We start from the raw sequence: 19,727 nt of genomic DNA on the forward strand, positions 1-19,727 counted from the left end.
TGTCTGAAAGTTCAAGGCTTAAGCCTTTGATATTTGGTATGTAGAATTGCCTAGTGGTCCTCTAACAAGATTGTTCAAATTATGCCCCTGGGGTGAAAAGAGGCCCTGCCCCGGGGTTCACTTGTATATGAGTTATATAAGAAAAAATACTTCAAAAATTATCTGATCATATTTCCTAGATTAATTATAATTACCTGATGACCCTAAGTAATTAGGGGTCACTTGACTGTGACCTTGACCTACTGACCCACTTTCTTGTTTTTTAAGATACAGCCTTGAAATTTGGGCGACATATACGGTTTTGCACATCGATCATAACAGCATAGAAATTTGGACCACGTCAATAACTTAGGATAAAGAGTACAATACTCATCTTTAATGTTCTTAGCCCTGACCTACTGACCTACATTCTTGTTTTTGAACTACAGCAAAGAGATTTGTATAATTTTTGACAGATTTCAGTACTTATCTTGAAGAATCTTTACCATGACCTTCTCGCCTAAATTTTTTAGCTCACCTGTCACATAGTGACAAGGTGAGCTTTTGTGATCACCCTTCGTCTGTCATCAGTCCGTCCGTCTGTCCGTGCGTGTGTGCGTCAACAATTTCTTGTCTGCACGATAGTGGTTTCATTTATGATTTTATTTTAACCAAACTTGCACACAACTTGTATCACCATAAGATCATGGTTCCTTTCTTGAACTGGCCAGATCCCATTATGGGTTCCAGAGTTATGGCCCCTGAAAGGGCCAAAATTAGCTATTTTGACCTTGTCTGCACAATAGCAGCTTTATTTATGATTTGATTTTTACCAAACTGGCACACAACTTGTATCACCATAAGATCTTGGTTCCTTTCTTGAAGTGGCAAGATTCCGCCATTGGTTCCAGAGTTATGGCCCCTGAAAGGGCCAGAATTAGTTATTTTGACCTTGTCTGCACAATAGCAGCTTCATTTATGATTTTATTTTAACCAAACTTGCACAAAACTTGTATCACCATAAGATCTTGGTTCCTTTATTGAACTGGAGAGATTCCATCATGGGTTCCAGAGTTATGGCCCCTGAAAGGGCCAGAATTAGCTATTTTGACCTTGTCTGCACAATAGCAGCTTCATTTATGATTTGAATTTAATCAGACTTGCACAAAACTTGTGTCACCATAAGATCTCGGTTCTTTTCTTGAACCGGCCAGATCCCATAATGGATTCCAGAGTAATGGCCCTTGAAAGGGCCAAAATTAGCTATTTTGACCTTGTCTGCACAATAGCAGCTTCATTTATGATTTGATTTCAACCAAACTTGCACACAACTTGTATCACCACAAGATCTTGCTTCCTTTCTTGAACTGGCCAGATTTCTTCATGGGTTCCAGAGTTATGGCCCCTTAAAGGTCCAAAATTGGCTGTTTTGGCTTTTGCAGCCATATAGAGACTTCATTTATGGTTTTATTTGATACAAACTTCCAAAATGTCTTCAACAACAATAACTCTTGGATTCCATGACAAATCAGATCCAATCGTAGGTTCCAGAGTTATTTTATATCTGATTACCTCCCCTGATTGTAATCAGAATGGATTTATATCAGTAAGTACTTATAGGACGTATTTGAAATTTCATTATTGTTATTTGTTGGAGTGAGACAATCAGGGTAGATAACTATGGACTGATTTTATGTCAAATTACCTCCCTTTATTTCAAACTAAAATAGGTGTATCTCCGTAACTAATGAAGATACTGATCTGAAATTCCATTTATGTCAACAGATTTATTTGGCAGATCTTTCTTTTGTTCACTTACAATATATTTTTTAGCTCACCTGAGCAATGCTCAGGTGAGTTTTTCTGATCGCTCGATGTCCGGCGTCCGTCGTCCGTCGTCTGTCGTCTGTCGTCCGTCGTCTGTCAACATTTAGCTTGTGTATGCAATAGAGGCTGTATTTTTCAATTAATCTTCATGAATATTGGTCAGAATGATAACCTTGATGAAATCTAGGCCGAGTTCGAAAATGGGTCATCTCGGGTCAAAAACTAGGTCACTAGGTCAAATCAAAGAAAAACCTTGTGTATGCGATAGAGGCTGTATTTTTCATTTAATCTTCATGAATTTGGTCAGAATGATAACTTTGATGAAATCTAGGCCGAGTTCGAAAATGGTCATCTCGGTCAAAACTAGGTCACTAGTCAAATCAAAGAAAAACCTTGTGTATGCGATAGAGGCGGTATTATTTCAATTAATCTTCATGAATATTGGTCAGAATGATAACCTTGATGAAATCTAAGCCGAGTTGGAAAATGGGTCATCTCGGGTCAAAAACTAGGTCACTAGGTCAAATCAAAGAAAAACCTTGTGTATGCGATAGAGGCTGTATTTTCAATTCTTCTTCATGAATATTGGTCAGAATGATAACCTTGATGAATCTAGGCCGAGTTTGAAATGGGTCATCTCGGGTCAAAAACTAGTCACTAGGTCAAATCAAAGAAAAACCTGTGTATAGCGATAGAGGCTGTATTTTTCAAATGATCTCATGAATTTTGGTCAGAATGATTGCCTTGATGAAATCTAGGCCGAGTTCGAAAATGGGTCATCTCGGGTCAAAAACTAGGTCACTAGGTCAAATCAAAGAAAAACCTTGTGAATAGCGATAGAGGCGTATTTTTCAATTGATCTTCATGAATTTTGGTCAGAATGATTACCTTAATGAAATTTAGACCAAGTTCGAAAATAGGTCAGCTGGGGTAAAAAAACTAGGTCACTAGGTCATATCACGTAAAAACCTTGTGTATGCGATAGAGCTGTATTTTTCAATTGATCTTCATGAATTTTGGTCAGAATAGATACCTTGATGAAATTTAGACCAAGTCGAAAATAGGTCATCTGGGTCAAAAACTAGGTCACTAGGTCAAATCAAAAGAAAAACCTTGTGTATGCAGTAGAGGCTGTATTTTTCAACTGATCTTCATGAAATTTAGCCAGAATGATTACCTTGATAAAATCTAGGCCGTGTTCGAAAATGGGTCATCTCGGGTCAAAAACTAGGTCACTAGGTCAAATCGAAGAAAAACATTGTGTATGCCATAGAGGATGTATTTTTCAATTGATCTGTATGAATTTGGTCAGAATGATTGTCTTTGATGAAATCTAGGTCGATTTTGAATATGGGTTATCTGAGGTCAAAAACTAGGTCACTAGGTCAAATTAAAGAAAATCTTGTGTATGCGATAGAGACTGTTTTTTTCAATTGATTTTTATGAAATTTGGTCAGGTTGATTGCCTTAATGAAATTCTAGGTTGAATTTGAATATGGGTCATCTGAGGTCAAAACTAGGTCACTTGGTCAAATCAAAGAAAAAACTTCTGTATGTGATAGAGGCTGTATTTTTCAGTTGATCTTCATGAATTTTGGTCAGAATGATTGCCTTGATAAAATCTAGTCGAGTTTGAACATGGGTCATCTGAGGGTCAAAAACAAGTCATATCTAAGAAAAATGCTTGTTTATCGCAAGAGACCAATTTTTGGTCCAATCGTAATGAAATTGGTCAGAATATTGTTTCCTTGAAATCACTAGGACAAAACAATGTTTTCCACTGTTAGGATGTTTCTAGGTGAGCGACCTAGCCATCTAGGCCTCTCTGTTTTTTTAATACTTCCCTTTTTCGTTACTAAAGATATCTTATTTTTAGTAACTTTTAATTATTGGTCCGTAGGGAAAAATCGAACCACTTCTGTGTCCAACATGGATGTACCTCCAATTTTTTAGGTGTATTTGACACTGGCTGATCTGTACCTTGTAAAGGCATTTTTTTTGTTCTTTTTGTTAAATTCTCCCTTGTTGGTTCCTGTCCTTTGGATTTAGATATTTTTTCTGAGACCTTCTTGTCCTCAAGTGCAATGATAACAGGTGAGCGATATAGGACCATCATGGCCCTCTTGTTTTGTTTTTGAAGCTTTAGCAAAGAAATTTGTTCAAGCAAGCATAAACTCAGATGAGCAATATAGGGCCATCATGGCCTTCTTGTTTGACATAGAAATTAGTCAAGTTTCATGTACCATGCCATATTTTGTGTAGACTGTTTGATATCCTTTCCACACCTATAACATAATAAAACGTATTAGTAACTGATGGCCCTTTCACGCTTCCATATAATCAGACATTTATTACACGAAATTCATTTTGATGAAAATATTTCTGACTGTCTAGTCTGCATCTCTCAAATAAGAAAATAACATACATCCGAGGCATATTACGAAACTTTCTAGACACTTCCAAAAAGGACCTTTTTGAACGATTTGATGAAGTTCCAAAATCTCCCTTGCTCTGTTACATGGATGAAAATGAAAAGCTGACATGTCGTGCTAAAAAAGTTAAAAAGTGCTGAAAATTGACTCTCCATTAGCAAAAAAATAAAAAAGAAGTCCAAGCGCATACATTTAGACGGGGTAACTCCTGACTATCGACCAAAGCAAATGCAACTTTCGTTTTCAAGTTTAGCCTGTCTAATTTCATTTTCTTTACTTCTGGAAATAGCTGAAGGTTGAGTGACGTCATTTTCTGTGTTGTCAAAAACATACCTATGCCTGGCGAGATTGCATAAAAATGTGCCCGGTGTCCTCGGGGATATATGGCTTTGAATCTTTGAACACTTGCTTTCCATCATCGTCTCTGTGTGTAGGCAAGAGTAAATAACATTTCTTCTCATATCTTTTTAGCTAGACGATTCGAAAAAAACTAGGAACCCATACTTACATCAATTCTTCGAATAGTCAAGCGCGCTGTCAACAGACAGCTCTTGTTCCATCTACTGTCACTTATGACTTGTATATAAAATGTGTTGTATCAAATTGTCAGACATTTATTTCAGTTTATAATAATTGTTGTTTTTCAGAAACACCAATAAAGATATGCCTTCTTGCATTTACCACACTGTATGCCTTTACTGGTGTAGCTAATATATTCAGGTAAGATTGTGAATTAAACAGATTTACACATTTTTTCTTTCTCTTACATCGGACAGATTGTATTTGTAAAAATATGTACACATACAAAGTGTGTCTGAAATAATACACAAAAAAGAATTACAACTTAAATCATGAAAATCACCATTTCACTGTAGCTATGTTGATGTGACTTAAAACAATACAAAACTGAAAAAAAACGCATATCATACAGTAACATACTGATCGCTGGAGATCACAAGGTGATAGCAAAATGATCCTGGTATCCAGGGTTTCTTGAGCCATCCAAACATAGGAAATGGATGGGAGGCTGGCGAGGACCACAGGAATTGCTAAATGTGAGCTTTGGTGCTTGAGCCAGGGAGGTCATGCCTTACTGTACATTTCTTTGCATTAATCCCCTCCTGTAAGATGTTAGTAGTCCCTCAGACTTACGCTCGTTATAGCATTCAGGACACAAGCACTTGGCATGTTGTCCCCACACAGAGAAACATAAGACTAATGTCCCCTTCCTATATTGTTTAAAAATTCTTAAATTGAGGACCTCTTCAAACAAAGAAAGCTAGGGCTAGAATTTAGCATTGCCAAACCCAGTGTCTGAGTGGGATCATTTAGTCGAAAATTGTTTTTACATCTTTGCAATATGGGGAAGCTGTCAGTTCCTTGTAAGACTTAGCTACTATGACATTTTGAAGTCTAATGAACTACAATAAAAGCATTTACTTCTAGGGCAAAAGCAGACAAGGAAGACGAGAGATTTTTTCCTCCGTCTTCAAAATCAGTGTGTTGCTGTGGAGCCAAAGTATTGACATTTCTACAATATGTGTGTGTGTTCGGGTTTAACGTCTTTTTCAACAATTTTTCAGTCATATAAACAGTGTCTACTTGAGCAGTGAGCACAATGCCCAATTTTATAGTGGCCTGCCTCACTGGAATATCACGCCGTAGACACGTGGCATGATACCCCACCCATCACATTAACTGAAAACCCGGGCGGGAACCATCCTAGCACACCCCTTTATGCGAGCGCCAACGGGGAAGCTGCTAGTCCCTTTTTTTTTAACTTTTTGGGTATACGTTGCTGGGATCGAACCCACGACCTCCCGCACTTGAAGCGGACGCTCTACCACAAGGCTACCGAGGCAGTCATTTCTACAATAATCATTTTGAAATTTCATAGTTCCATTAAGTAATATTTCTGATATTTTTCAGGGCACCCTGGAGTTACACATCACTTCCATTGTTATCAACACCAGAAACACTGTACCTTCTGGGAATAGTGCCTTTAGAATTATATAACAGTGTGATACACAATAGCCTTGGACTGGCCTATAAACTACCATTTCTTCCTCTGATGTTGACGTCCATATATTGTGCAATTGGAGTTATCTACTGCTGGATCAGATTTTACTGGATTACATTTTACAAGAAGTCGAAACAGAAACAGAGTTAGAGGCATTTGATGTTTGAAGAATATTTATGCATCTGAAACCTGCCTTGTCAAAGTTTTCTTGAAAATAAAATTGAAAATTTTGTTTCACACAGAATGAAAAACATAATGTATATCCGACTTGCAAACATAATTTGATCGGCATGTCATATAAATAAAGAAGGAAGTCAGGCATTGTATATTTGCGATAAACAATGGTTGTGCATAATGCGTATACTAGGGAGAGAACATTATGACATTAAATAGCCTCAAGACATCCAGGTTCATTACTACTGGTTGAAAGAAGTAAAATTATCACCAGGTTTGCACGAGCATGTTAAAATTGGCATGAACAAGGCCTGTGGTTTATTGTCTGATTTAGCACAGTTTATCATTCAGATGTTTTGATATTTAATTATCAGTTCCTGTGAACCATTTTTTATTAGGAGCCTGCCCACTTAGCGCAGTAGGTAAGAGCATTGGTCTACGGATCACGGGATCGTGAGTTCGATCCTCGGGCGGGGTGAATGTTCTCCGTGACTATTTGATAAACGACATTGTGTCTGAAATCATTAGTCCTCCACCTCTGATTCATGTGGGGAAGTTGGCAGTTACTTGCGGGGAAGTTGGCAGTTACTTGCAGAGAACAGGTTTGTACTGGTACAGAATCCAGGAACACTGGTTAGGTTAACTGCCCATCGTTGCATGACTGAAATACTGTTGAAAAAAGGCGTTAAACCCCCCAAAAAAACAAAATTTTTATTAGTTGATAAACAACACGAAGGCCTTGATTTTTATGCCCCGAAGGGAGACATATTAGTTTTCAACTGTTCGTTCGTTCATTAGTCACAACGTTAACTTTTTGCATGAAGGCACTTTACTCACGGGCCACTGCACCCAGGACCTTCAGACTTCACATGCCGATAGTACTCGTCGAGTACACGACCCCTACTGACTTTGGGGTCACCAGGTCAAAGGTGAAGGTCAGAGGCCAACGTTAACTTTTTGCATGAAGGCATTTTACTCGCGAACCTCTGCACCCAGGACCTTCAAACTTCATGTGATGATAGTACTCATTGACTACACAACCCCTACTGACTTTGGGGTCACCAGGTCAAAGGGGCCAACGTTAACTTTTTGCATGAAGGCACTTTACTGGCGAACCACTGCACCCAGGACATTCAATCTTCACATGCTAATAGTACTTATTGAGTACATGACCCCTATTGACTTTGGGGTCACCAGGTCAAAGTCACCAGGTCAAAGGTCAAGGCACTGCGGGGGCATTTGTCACCAGTAGTGACAGCTCTTGTTTTTAATTTAAAACAATAACAGAAAAGTGAAAACCAGTTCTAAATCTTTATAAATATCATGTGTTATTTTCTTCATCATTTAAAAATGCAAACTCCCTTTAGTAATTTCCATTCAGAGCATAATAAATAACAATTCATTTGATTATTATCCCAGACTGTTGCCAATTTTTCAGGCTGTTCCAATACTTTATTAGTCCCCTACTGGTTGAAAACCAGTTTCGGGGACTATAGGAATGCGCTATTCCGTCCGTCCGCAATTTCGTGTCCGGTCCATAACTCTTTTATCCATGAAGGGATTTTAATATTACTTGGCACAAATGTTCCCCATGATGAGATGATGTGTCATGCGCAAAACCCGGACCCCTAGCTTAAAGGTCAAGGTCACAATTGGAGGTCAAAGGTCAACAGGGCTTTTTTCCTGTCCGGTCCATAACTCTCCCATCCATGAAGGGATTTTAATATCACATGGCACAATTGTACCTCATAACAAGATGATGTGTCATGCACAACTTTGAGACCCCTAGCTCAATGGTCAAGGTCACACTTAGCAGTCAAATGTTAACATGGCATGAACAGGGTCTGTTTCGTGTCCGGTCCATAACTCTTTCATCCATGAAGGGATTTTAATATTACTTGGCAAAAATGTTCCCCATGATGAGACGATGTGCCGTGCGCAAAACCTGCACCCCTAGCTCAAAGGTCAAGGTCACAATTTGAGGTCAAAGGTCAACAGGGCTTTTTTCCTGTTCGGTCCATCACTCTCCCATCTATGAAGGGATTTTTATATCAGTTGGCATAATTGTACCTCATAATAAGACGATGTGTCGTGCACAACTTTCAGACCCCTAGCTCAAAGTCACACTTAGCAGTCAAATGTTAACATGGCATGACAGGGTCTGTTTCCTGTCCGGTCTATAACTCTGTCATCCATGAAGGGATTTTGATATTACTTGGCACAAATGTTCCCTATTATGAGGCAACATGTCATGCGCAAAACCCGGACCCCTAGCTCAAAGGTCAAGGTAACAATTGGAGGCCAAAGGTTAATAGGGTTTTTTTCCTGTCCGGTCCAGAACTTTGTCATCCATCAAGGGATTACAATATTACTTGGCATAAATGTTCCCCATGATGAGACGACGTGTCATGCACAACACCCAGAACCCTAGCTTAAAGGTCAAGGTCACACTTTGAGATCAAAGGTCAATAGGATTTTTTTCCTGTCCGGTCTATAACTTTGTCATGCAAAACAGGATTTAAATATCAGTTGGCACAAACATTTCCTGGATGAGACAACATGTTGTGCGCAAAGTCCCGGCTCTAGGTCTAAGGTCAAGGTCATACTTAGAGGTCAAAGGTCAAATTCAAGAATGACTTTGTCTGGAGCATTTCTTCTTTATGCATCAAGGGATTTTAATGTAACTTGGCACAAATGTTCACCACCACGAGACGAATTGTCTTGCACAAGAACCAGGTCCCTAGGTCGGAGGTCAAGGTCATACTTAGAGGTTAAAGGTCAAATTCAAGAATGAGTTTGTCCGGAGCATTTCTTCTTCATGCATGGAGGGATTTTGATGTAACTTGGCACAAATGTTCACCACCACGAGACGAATTGTCTTGCGCAAGAACCAGGTCCCTAGGTCTGAGGTCAAGTCTACTAGGGTTAAAGGCAATTCAAGAAGAGTTTGTCCGGAGCATTTTCTCTCAGAGGATTGATGTACTTGGCACATGTTCACCCCACGAGACGAATCGTCTTGGCAGACAGTCCCTAGTCTGAGGTCAAGGTCATACTTAAGGTTAAGGTCAAATTCAAGAATGAGTTTGTCCGGAGCATTTCTTCTTCATGCATGGAGGGATTTTGATGTAACTGGTAGAAATGTTCACCACTAGAGGCACTTTTTTAGAATGACCGTAATCCCTTTGTTGTTACTATAAATGATTATATTCAACTTTATTATTACTGGCCGTAGGGAAAAATTGACCACTTTCTGTGTAAAACATGCATGGTCATACAAATTTAGGTGTATTTTGATCTATCTCTACCTGGAAAGAGTTTCTTTTGGAATTAAACCCGTAATCCCTTTTTTTTTATAAAATTATTTTGAAAATTTTTTTTACGGCCGTAGAAAAATTTAGACCATTTCCGTGGAAAAAAAGGGTACACCCAAAATTTTGGGTTTTTTTTTGATTATCTCCCCTGGTAAAGAGTTTTTTTTGGGAAATTAAATTTATAGTTTTTTTTTTTTTTGTAGGGTTTATTTCACTTTGTTGTTACTATAAATAACTTTTATGATAACTTTTTGTATAATCAGCCAAAAAAAAAAAAATTCCAGATGAAAACAACTGTACGTTTTTATATATGTAAATTTTAATCCAAGTGCTTTGTTATATTATATTGTATATATAGTACAATATTGTTTATACATCATTGACAGATATCAGTTCATTATGTTATACTGCAGTAGAGAAAATTAGGTGCCTTCCAGTAGGGGACTTTGTATTGCATGGCAATACTTCATTCACTTTTCTTCTGGTTTTTTTTTTTTTTTTTTTTTTGTTGCAAAGTTCCAATTACATTTTTTCTTTCTTACATACATTTGTTAAAAGATTTGAATTAAATTCATTTCTTATTCTTATTAGAAATGTTACCGTACTCTATTTATAGTGCTAATGCAGTTAGTTTCAGTAATAACTTTTAATATTTGATGTGTTTAAATTTTGAGCACATCCAGTGGATACTCGACTGAAAACAACAGCTTAGTAGAACGTTTATGTTGTAGCAAGGATTTTTGAACTATGAAAATTTATGTTCACAGTCAGGAATTAGAGAAATGCATCAATAAATTAAGTAGGAACTTTACTGGATCTTTTGAATTGTAATTCTAAATTAGCTGGCCCCATAAACTCAGCTGGTAAAAAACCTAAGAATAGTATTCCAATTCCCCAGGTTAAGAGTATGTCTGTACATTCCACTTAACGCATCTTTTTTGATGAAAAGGTGCTTGAACTTGCAACCCTTGGTCTGTCCCACAGGATGATGTTACCATCCACACATGGTATTTTACGTTGGTATTTTCAAATATCTGTACTGTAAAGATTCACCTTGCATCAAAAGTCAAATGAAAAGTAATCAGATTGAAGAACAAGAGGCTGCATTAAAGAACAAGCCAACCCTACTGTTAATAGTTTTATTTAAGAGCAATTATATATGGTTTATTTAACAGTTGCATAGATATATATAATCAAAGTGGTCATTAACAATTCCACAGTTTTGAAAACGCAAGCAATTTTTTCTTGTAGTGGTATCGTAACTTGTCATCAGTTTAACAAAAACAACTTGGAGAGAAAATAAACAACGGTAAACAAACGTGTATAAAATGTTGGTCACAAAATTTCAACCAATTGCACCAAAATATAAAAATGCAAGAATTGCCAATTTATTTCTGTAATAGGCAAGAAGAGCAATCGCCCTTGATTTGGGTTTGAGCTTAAAAATGATGCTGCAGCAAGTCAAAGAATTGTAAAATTAGTTTGACTTTTAGGGTTTAGTTAATGAAAAAATAGACCAAATACTACAATTTGAAATTTTTCAAAACTACTTACAGAGCAAAAATGGAAAAAAGAACAGAAGTGAAAGCAGAAAAAAAAATATTAAAAGCAAAAAGTCTAATCATGAATTTAATGAAATATTGGCAAAATATTATGGCAATATGCTTTGGAAGCACTAATTTTTCTGCGTTATGGAAATTTTACTACAATGATAACGTAAAAAAGCACTAAAAAGCGTAAGACTAGATATGACAATAATAAAGTATTGCAGCATTAGCAATGTGTTTTGATCAATGCCTTATGAACTGAGATTCAGAATGGTGATCACACCTAACTGGTTACTTCTCAACTAATGGAAGATTCTGCTTAATTCTAAAAATAGTCTCTTCTAGAGTTTCCACAGAAAGATTTCAATACTTATGTATGAAAATAAGTATGAACTTTTTTATATATCTTGAACCTTCTCTTAAACAGCAATTTTTTTCTCCAGATGCAAAGTTTAAAGTGAGAGTCAGAAAGGAAATAGTTGACACTTCAAGTACAGGTATTCATAAAAAAAATTCATTTTTTGTTTAAATAAACAAAATATTTAAAATACTGTTTTGTTCATGTACAATGCAAGTTTATGACGATACACAAGAGATTTACAATTATATTGTAGCATTAAACAATTACAAACACAAACCTACACACATAACAAGAAGCACAAAAAGCGAGATAGAAGAGCTCAAATGCCCGTTTCAAAAAACCTGCTCACCGCATTGGCTAAGCATATAGTTTCATTTTAATACTTTTCTGTACCATATGTGAAATATCATTTGTCACCCGAACAGTTAATACTAAATATTTTCAGCATTTCATTTTAAAAATATTTCTATCTTTTCTTAGTTTTTGTGGAGTACTAAACTTATAATATTTATCTACAAAACTAAAATTCAGAAATTCAATACAGTACTTAAGATCAAGTTGACAAAATACTAACTTCCATTTAAAGACTATTTAAATTACAGTAATTAAAAGTTATATTGATTAAATCATGACCATATGCCAGTATAACACCTGGATTCTTAAAAGAACATTACAATAGCTGCTTTATCAATCCAGAAACAGTTAATTTCGAAAGAACCTAGTTTACCAATTTCACGGCTTATCATTCAACTGTTTTGCCGCTTTTATCATCAAACTTAAAACATTTTGGTCATGTGACAACTTTCAGCTTAAATCTGACATTATTTAAGGCTACTGGGAACTGAAAAATCCATCTCGTAACGCTGCAGGGAAAGAGATTTGACATTAATGATCCAGCATTCAGCACTATATAAATTGGGCTTCTTGCCGATCTACTGCCTTTACTTTGCCAGTAAAATATCAGGTATTTACTTCTCGAAATATTAAAGGCCGCTCTAACAGTATTACGAACACTAGTTTGTCAAATGAAACAGTTTATGTCACTTCCATCTTTTAAACATTCCAGATGCTACACTGGCACAGGAGTCAGTAGGAAAATAAGATTCAGAAAACTACAAAGAAATTATACTTATTCAAATACATCGCAATAAATGAACTGTTACACAATTATTATGACTTGATGTATATGTTACACAATACATATGTGTGTTAACTAATGTACTAGTGTACAATACAGAACAAAAATACCTAATGCTATATATGGTCACATCATAATATGTACAATGCTGATCCAGATTTCTTTGTGGTCCCTTTCTATATTGTTCATAAGAAATGCAAACTTTTCGCAACTGCTCTATTATAGTTTTTGTTTTGTTTTTTTTTTTTGCTATTTTAAACAAAGTTTTTGCATATTAATTGTTTATTCAAAAATGAAGCGATTGAATAATAAAGAGATGTTTTTTGTATTGATAGTTTGGTAGCTTGGCCATTTTTTTATGTCACTTAATTTCACATTCTGATGAAAATCTCGTTCACACTTCAAAGAATTTAGACTTAATATCTCGTTACAATTTTGTAGAAAACAGTGACTGATATTTACTGATCTGAACTTGTGTTGCACAGAATATCTGTGTAAACAAACTGATCACAAATATTTACCAAACTACAATATTTTCTCTATGTAAGCAAACGGAAATTCTGTAGGCACAAAAATACCTACCCAAGTAATATCTTTAAGCGAAGGATCTATATAAAAATCATTTTGTCAAATCCCTAACCACTTTAGCCCAAAGTATGAAAAATATAATATTTACAGTTGAAAACATATGCAAGTACCTATACTAGTGCAGCACACGTTTTAAATGCCCGACAATACTATGTGGCAAGTAATCAATTCTGTAACATTAGCAGATTTAGTGAGAGCAACAGAAATCAGCACAAAATAGAATCAACTTTCAGGCACTTGGTGGCAAAGTCTTTGTAAGTGTTATTTTATTTTGGCAGAAAATGTGGACCACAGTAGAAGTGTTGAAACAAGCAGCAGACACATTTCCAGTTCTCGTATTATTTTCCCGCTTTCTTCTCAGCCTGGATATCTGAAATGAAACAATAAAGACTGTCACTGATTGAAAATATTTCATCGGTACGCTATATTCATGGGCATGATTTTTCTTTTGATTATATCATGCTATTTACAGTAAAAGTCTTATATTTCGCATTTTTTTTGGGGGGGGGGGGGGGTTCGTGATTTCAATTTTTTTGCGAGTTTTTGAATTCACTGAAATCGGGGAATTTCCGGTATTGATACAGGGTATCTTTAGGTTTATACATCTTCAACTAACTTGTGACGAAATTCTTTACTCTTATAATCACACCATTGTGACAATGAATACCATCAGAATTAACGTGTCGGGGAATGAATAAGTCGAAGAACTTGCTTCGCAACTGACCTAAAATAACTTTGCATAAACTAAAAGTGGTCTTCTACTGACTACAAGATTTGTCACCTACTGACCACAGGAAACAATCTGGTGGCTACTGGTTGAAACATACTGTGGAATTTGGGGTCACTGAGTTAGTGATCAGGAACAGTTTTCAGTTGCAAACAGTTGCCACCTTGACATCTCAGGTTCAATACAGGTCATCCACTGATCATGGAAAAAAAACTTTTTTTGAGGTTTAACGTTGCGTCAACACAATATATATCATATGGCAACTTTCAAGCCTTTCATGGTATGAGGAATGGCCTCCGAGCATTGTATCAGGCAGAGACTGGCATCTGGGTAGAGTGATCTTAACCACTTAGACATCAAGCCCCCTCCTTGGAAAATCACTGTCAAACTATAGCAAAAGCATGTCAATCATTAGGATTTTTTCTACTACAGTCCGACTAACCAATTGACATGCATAGATTTTTTGGAAGGTTAGGGTTCTTCTAATGTTGCCCCTTCCATGACGTTAAATCAAAGTACTAGACTTGGCACAGAAGGTCCAATTTTAGGCCTACCTTCCTTAGTTGGCAGTGGATTTTTCTCCTGTGTTTCTGCGTGTTTCAACTGATCTTTGCTGAAATTCTCAATTCCTTTATGTGTGGCCTCTTGTGCTACAACTGAAAAGTTATTTGTTAGAAGTTAGTTTACACCCACACAAAGTTAAATCATTAAACACACAGTAAAACACAGATCCTTCAAACTGGCAAGGATATAGGCAAAATGCTCAAGTTCTCAGGCTGGGTTTCAACTATCCATTTTCTGAACAAAACAAACAAGTATGCCAACTAACACTTTATCTTTAACTTCACATGTTTTCTTTACATATCATAATGGAAAGGAACTGTGATGTGTGACGAAAGCACACTTTAGACATTTTCAAATAATGTAAGATAAACATTCTGTCACAATTATCTTGGTTTTTACAAAACGAGAAATTACAATTTCCTAACTCAATGCAAACAACTTGCAATGAAATTGATTTTTCCCCAATCTTTTGTATGGTCAAGTCTGTAAGACATAATCTTTTTGTATTTTTTTTCCAAATCAAGATTGCATCATTTTTTTCATGACACTCAACTTTCCTTTAATCCAACAAGAGGACCATGATGGTCCTGAATCGCTCACCTGTCCCCACATGACCCAGTTTAAAACCGAGTATGATGTCGTTTTTTTCTATTATTTGACATTGTGACCTAGTTTTCGAGCTCATGTGACCCAGTGTTGAATCTGATCTAGATATCATCAAGATAAAAATTCTAACCAATTTTCATGAAGATCCACTGAAAAATATGGCCTCTAGAGAGGTCACAAGGTTTTTTATTATTTGACCTACTGACCTAATTATTGAAGGCACGTGACCCAGTTTCGAAACTGACCTAGATATCATCAAGGTGAACATTCTGACCAATTTTCATGAAGATCCATTCAAAAGTATGGCCTCTAGAGAAGTCACAAGGTTTTTCTATTTTTAGACCTACTGACCTAGTTTTTGACCGCAGTTGACCCAGTTTCAAACCTGACCTAGATATCATCAAGATGAACATTCAGACCAATTTTCATATAGTTCCCATGAAAAATATGGCCTCTAGAGAGGTCACAAGGCTTTTTTGTTATTTGACCTACTGACCTAGTTATTAAAAACACGTGACCAAGTTTCGAACAAGACCTAGATATCATCAAGGTGAACATTCTGACTTACTTTCATGAAGATCCATTGAAAAGTATGGCCTCTAGAGAGGTCACAAGGTTTTTTTATTATTTGACCTACTGACCTTCTTTTTGATTGCAGTTGACCCAGTTTCGAACTTGACCTAGATATCATCAAGATGAACATTCTGACCAACTTTCATACAGATCCCATGAAAAATATGGCCTCTAGAGAGGTCACAAGGTTTTTTTATTATTTGACCTACTGACCTAGTTTTTGACGGCACGTGACCCAGTTTCGAACTTGACCTAGATATCATCAAGATGAACATCTGAATAACTTTCATGAAGATCCCATGAAAAATATGGCCTCTAGAGAGGTCACAAGGTTTTTTTATTATTTGACCTACTGACCTACTTTTTGACCGCAGTTGACCCAGTTTCGAACTTGACCTAGATATCATCAAGATAAACATTCTGACCAACTTTCATACAGATCCCATGAAAAATATGGCCTCTAGAGAGGTCACAAGGTTTTTTTATTATTTGACCTACTGAGCCAGTTTTTGATCGCAGTTGACCCAGTTTCGAACTTGGCCTAGATATCATCAAGATAAACATTCTGACCAACTTTCATAAACATCCCATGAAAAATGTGACCTCTAGAGTGGTCACAAGCAAAAGTTTACGCACACAAGGACGGACGACGGACGCTGCGTGATCACAAAAGCTCACATTGTCACTTTGTGACATGTGAGCTAATAAAAAACATTTATTTTTCAATAAAAAAAAAACAAAGTAATCTAGTTATCAGTTCAAATATATCAGCACAAAACATTTACCAGTATATATTTCAGAGAATATCACATGATTTTCAAAATGTGTGAAAATTCTGTTTTAGCCGATTTACTCAGACTGTCAAAGGACAAGACAACTGTCACTCACTAAGGCTGAGTTTGCCATTAAAAACGAAAAATTAAATTCACTCAGACTGCACGTCATACTTGAACCATTGAGGTATTGTTGCTAAGCCTAGCCATGGTGATATCATAGAGAAATCACAATGAAAACCATGCGACCTGTTCCAAAAAGCAGCCATGTTGCACTTTCCCAAAAAGAGACCAATGAAATCACTAATATCAAGAACTTTTTCAGATATTCTCAGTCCTATTTTTCAATTCTGTATATGAAGTTATGCTTCTCTCAGCTCTATTATTAAATCATTTAGACACAAACAGTACTACTGTCATGGCCTTGAAGGCCCACACATTTATCTTTGCAATGCAGAATTTCCAACTTACGTTCTTTAAGGCCATCTTTTTCGCACATGTCTACTTTCTTTAAGCTACTTCTGTCATGCTTATTGATCGACTGTCGCAATTCAACTTCCTGTTTCTCTTGACTAATTGCTGTAATAAAAAATACCAACAATGAGATTACATATTACAGATTTTTTTTACTTTTTTTAGGTTGCGGGGATGGGAGGAGTGGATTTGGAGGGTGGCACATGACATTGCCCTACATCTTTTTTAATAATAAATTGCAAGGAAAAAGTACAGATGCCCCTCCACGTATTACTTTCGACTTGAGTGGGTTCCAAGGTAGAACCACCGGCCTTCTACAAGCAAGCTGCTAAGCACTGAGCTGTCAAAGGCCTATGCAAATGAATAAGTATCTGTCAAAAATTGTGTTACAGATTAAGATAATTTAGTGTCTTGTTACCTATTCAAAAGTAGGATTTAGTGGTTTATCAACATTATCATTTGAATATTCTGAATTCTTGTACCTCTGATGCTTATAAACTTCTTACACACATGTCTATGCATACACAAACCCTTACCAGTATGAAATCTCAACAGTTTTACTGCTCTTTATAATCATTTGAAACAGCAGACAATTCCATTGTTCTGAACAGACAGATTAAAAAGTGAAAATACATTTTGTCCTTAAGTCTCAATAAATCATTCCATCTTAAACTTCCGATATTTGTGCCTCATCATGTCAGAATGGTTTCACAGGAATATGTTTCACATTTTAAATTAGCTTGGGTCATAATTTTTCATACAAGTTTGTTTTAACCCCTTCAGGAAGATTTTTTTATATCTTAACTTTTTTTTTTTCAATATTTTTTTTATATCCTTTGCGAGTCGATTTAATCAAGGACATATTAAAGGAGCTTGTAAAACTGTTTCGATACAAAACAATTAAAGTAATTTATAGCAGTATCAGGAATTTTAATATATTTAATCAACAGGCTATATGCACATTATTTCTCAAGGGCAAGAATTATTCTACATGGTGTATCACCAGTCCTATTCAGATAGTAAAACACTGATAACAAGATGCACTGGTCAACTGTTATTGTTAATTACTCCATACAGGACCTTGTACTAGTTTATGAGTCAAAGCACTTCACTTAACAGGAAATCCACCACTTGATATTTTTAAATCAAATGTAAACATAGATGGACTATTCTGATCTATACAGGATCTCTTAATCAGTGATCAAAGATAAAATCAAATGTGAATTATCATAAACAAGTCTCCAAAAAAGACAATATAATTGAGCCGTGCCATGAGAAAACCAACATAGTGGGTTTGCGACCAGCATGGATCCAGACCAGCCTGCGCATCCGCGCAGTCTGGTCAGGATCCATGCTGTTCGCTTTTAAAGCCTACTGCAATTAGAGAAACCGTTAGCGAACAGCATGGATCCTGACCAGACTGCGCGGATGCGCAGGCTGGTCTGGATCCATGCTGGTCGCAAACCCACTATGTTGGTTTTCTCATGGCACGGCTCATTATAAATTGCTTTTACGCATTTTTGTTATTTCCTTTTGCTTGTTTGTCAAATAACGTTGCCTGAACATTTTTCATCAAAGTACATACTGTGGGCATATACTTGGTTTCGTCCAAAATGACCATTTCGTGGGTCAAGCATGATTCTAAGGATTTTCTGTTGTAAAGATAAATTTAATGTTTGTAGTTGTTCAAAACAAAAATACTAGTTCCCCAAGGATAAAAATTACACAATATGTGGTACCAAGAAGTAGAAAAAGACTACAAAAAATGAAAAAAAAATCAAGGTTAGTCTTTATCATGTGATGACTTGTATTATATTTGTACTAGCATGTATTGTTTCTACAAACAATGCCAACAAGTAATCCATTATAGCTGTGTGACAAATTCGAGTGATAACAAGAGGACTATGATGGTCCTGAATCGCTCACCTCTTCCCACATGACCCAGTTTTGAGTATGACGTCGTTTTTCCTATTATTTGACATAGTGACCTAGTTTTTGAGCTCATGTGACCCAGTTTTGAACTTGACCTAGATATTATCAAGATAAAAAGTCTGACCAATTTTCATGAAGATCCATTGAAAAATATGGTCTCTAGAGGGGTCACAAGGTTTTTCTATTATTTGACCAATGGACCTAGTTTTCGAAGGTACGTGACCCTGTTTTGAATTTTACCTAGATATCATCAAGCTGAACATTCTCACTAATTTTCATGAAGATCTCATGAAAAATATGGCCTCTAGAGAGGTCACAAGGTTTTTCTATTTTTATACCTACTGACCTAGTTTTTGACCGCACGTGACCCAGTTTCGAAACTGATCTAGATATCATCAAGGTGAACATTCAGATCAATTTTCATGAAGATCCATTGAAAAATATGGCCTCTAGAGAGGTCAAAAGATTTAAATAATTTTAGACCTACTGACCTAGTTTTTGACCGCAGTTGACCCAGTTTCAAACTTGACCTAGATAACATCAAGATGAACATTCAGACCAACTTTCATACAGATCCCATGAAAAGTATGGCCTCTAGAGAAGTCACAAGGTTTTTTTTATTATTTGACTTTCTGACCTAGATTTTTATGGCACGTGACCCAGTTTCAAACTTGACCTTGATATCATCAAGGTGAACATTC

At 36.3% G+C, this 19,727-nt stretch overlaps 2 protein-coding genes across 5 annotated transcripts in view; one reads left to right on the plus strand and one right to left on the minus strand.

The window, feature by feature from the left end:
* Positions 1-6,576, plus strand: part of LOC123557520 (probable dolichyl pyrophosphate Glc1Man9GlcNAc2 alpha-1,3-glucosyltransferase) — a 29,922-nt gene extending 23,346 nt beyond the window's left edge. Inside the window, exons 13-14 of the mRNA XM_045349024.2 lie at positions 4,886-4,958; positions 6,168-6,576. Of these exons, the coding sequence (XP_045204959.2) occupies positions 4,886-4,958; positions 6,168-6,408 (314 nt within the window). The 3' untranslated portion in view covers positions 6,409-6,576. The remainder of the gene's footprint in view (positions 1-4,885; positions 4,959-6,167) is intronic.
* Positions 6,577-10,868: 4,292 nt separating this feature from the next.
* The window catches only part of LOC123557521 (thymosin beta-like), a 55,512-nt gene continuing 46,653 nt past the window's right edge, over positions 10,869-19,727 (minus strand). For all 4 annotated transcript variants that reach the window (XM_053543838.1, XM_045349025.2, XM_053543839.1 and 1 more), the window contains 3 exons: positions 17,092-17,199; positions 14,659-14,760; positions 10,869-13,747 (listed from right to left, as the gene is read on the minus strand). In XM_053543838.1, the coding sequence (XP_053399813.1) occupies positions 13,716-13,747; positions 14,659-14,760; positions 17,092-17,199 (242 nt within the window). In that variant the 3' untranslated portion in view covers positions 10,869-13,715. The remainder of the gene's footprint in view (positions 13,748-14,658; positions 14,761-17,091; positions 17,200-19,727) is intronic.

Source organism: Mercenaria mercenaria, chromosome 5, assembly GCF_021730395.1.
Source record: "Mercenaria mercenaria strain notata chromosome 5, MADL_Memer_1, whole genome shotgun sequence".
NCBI lineage: Eukaryota > Metazoa > Mollusca > Bivalvia > Venerida > Veneridae > Mercenaria > Mercenaria mercenaria.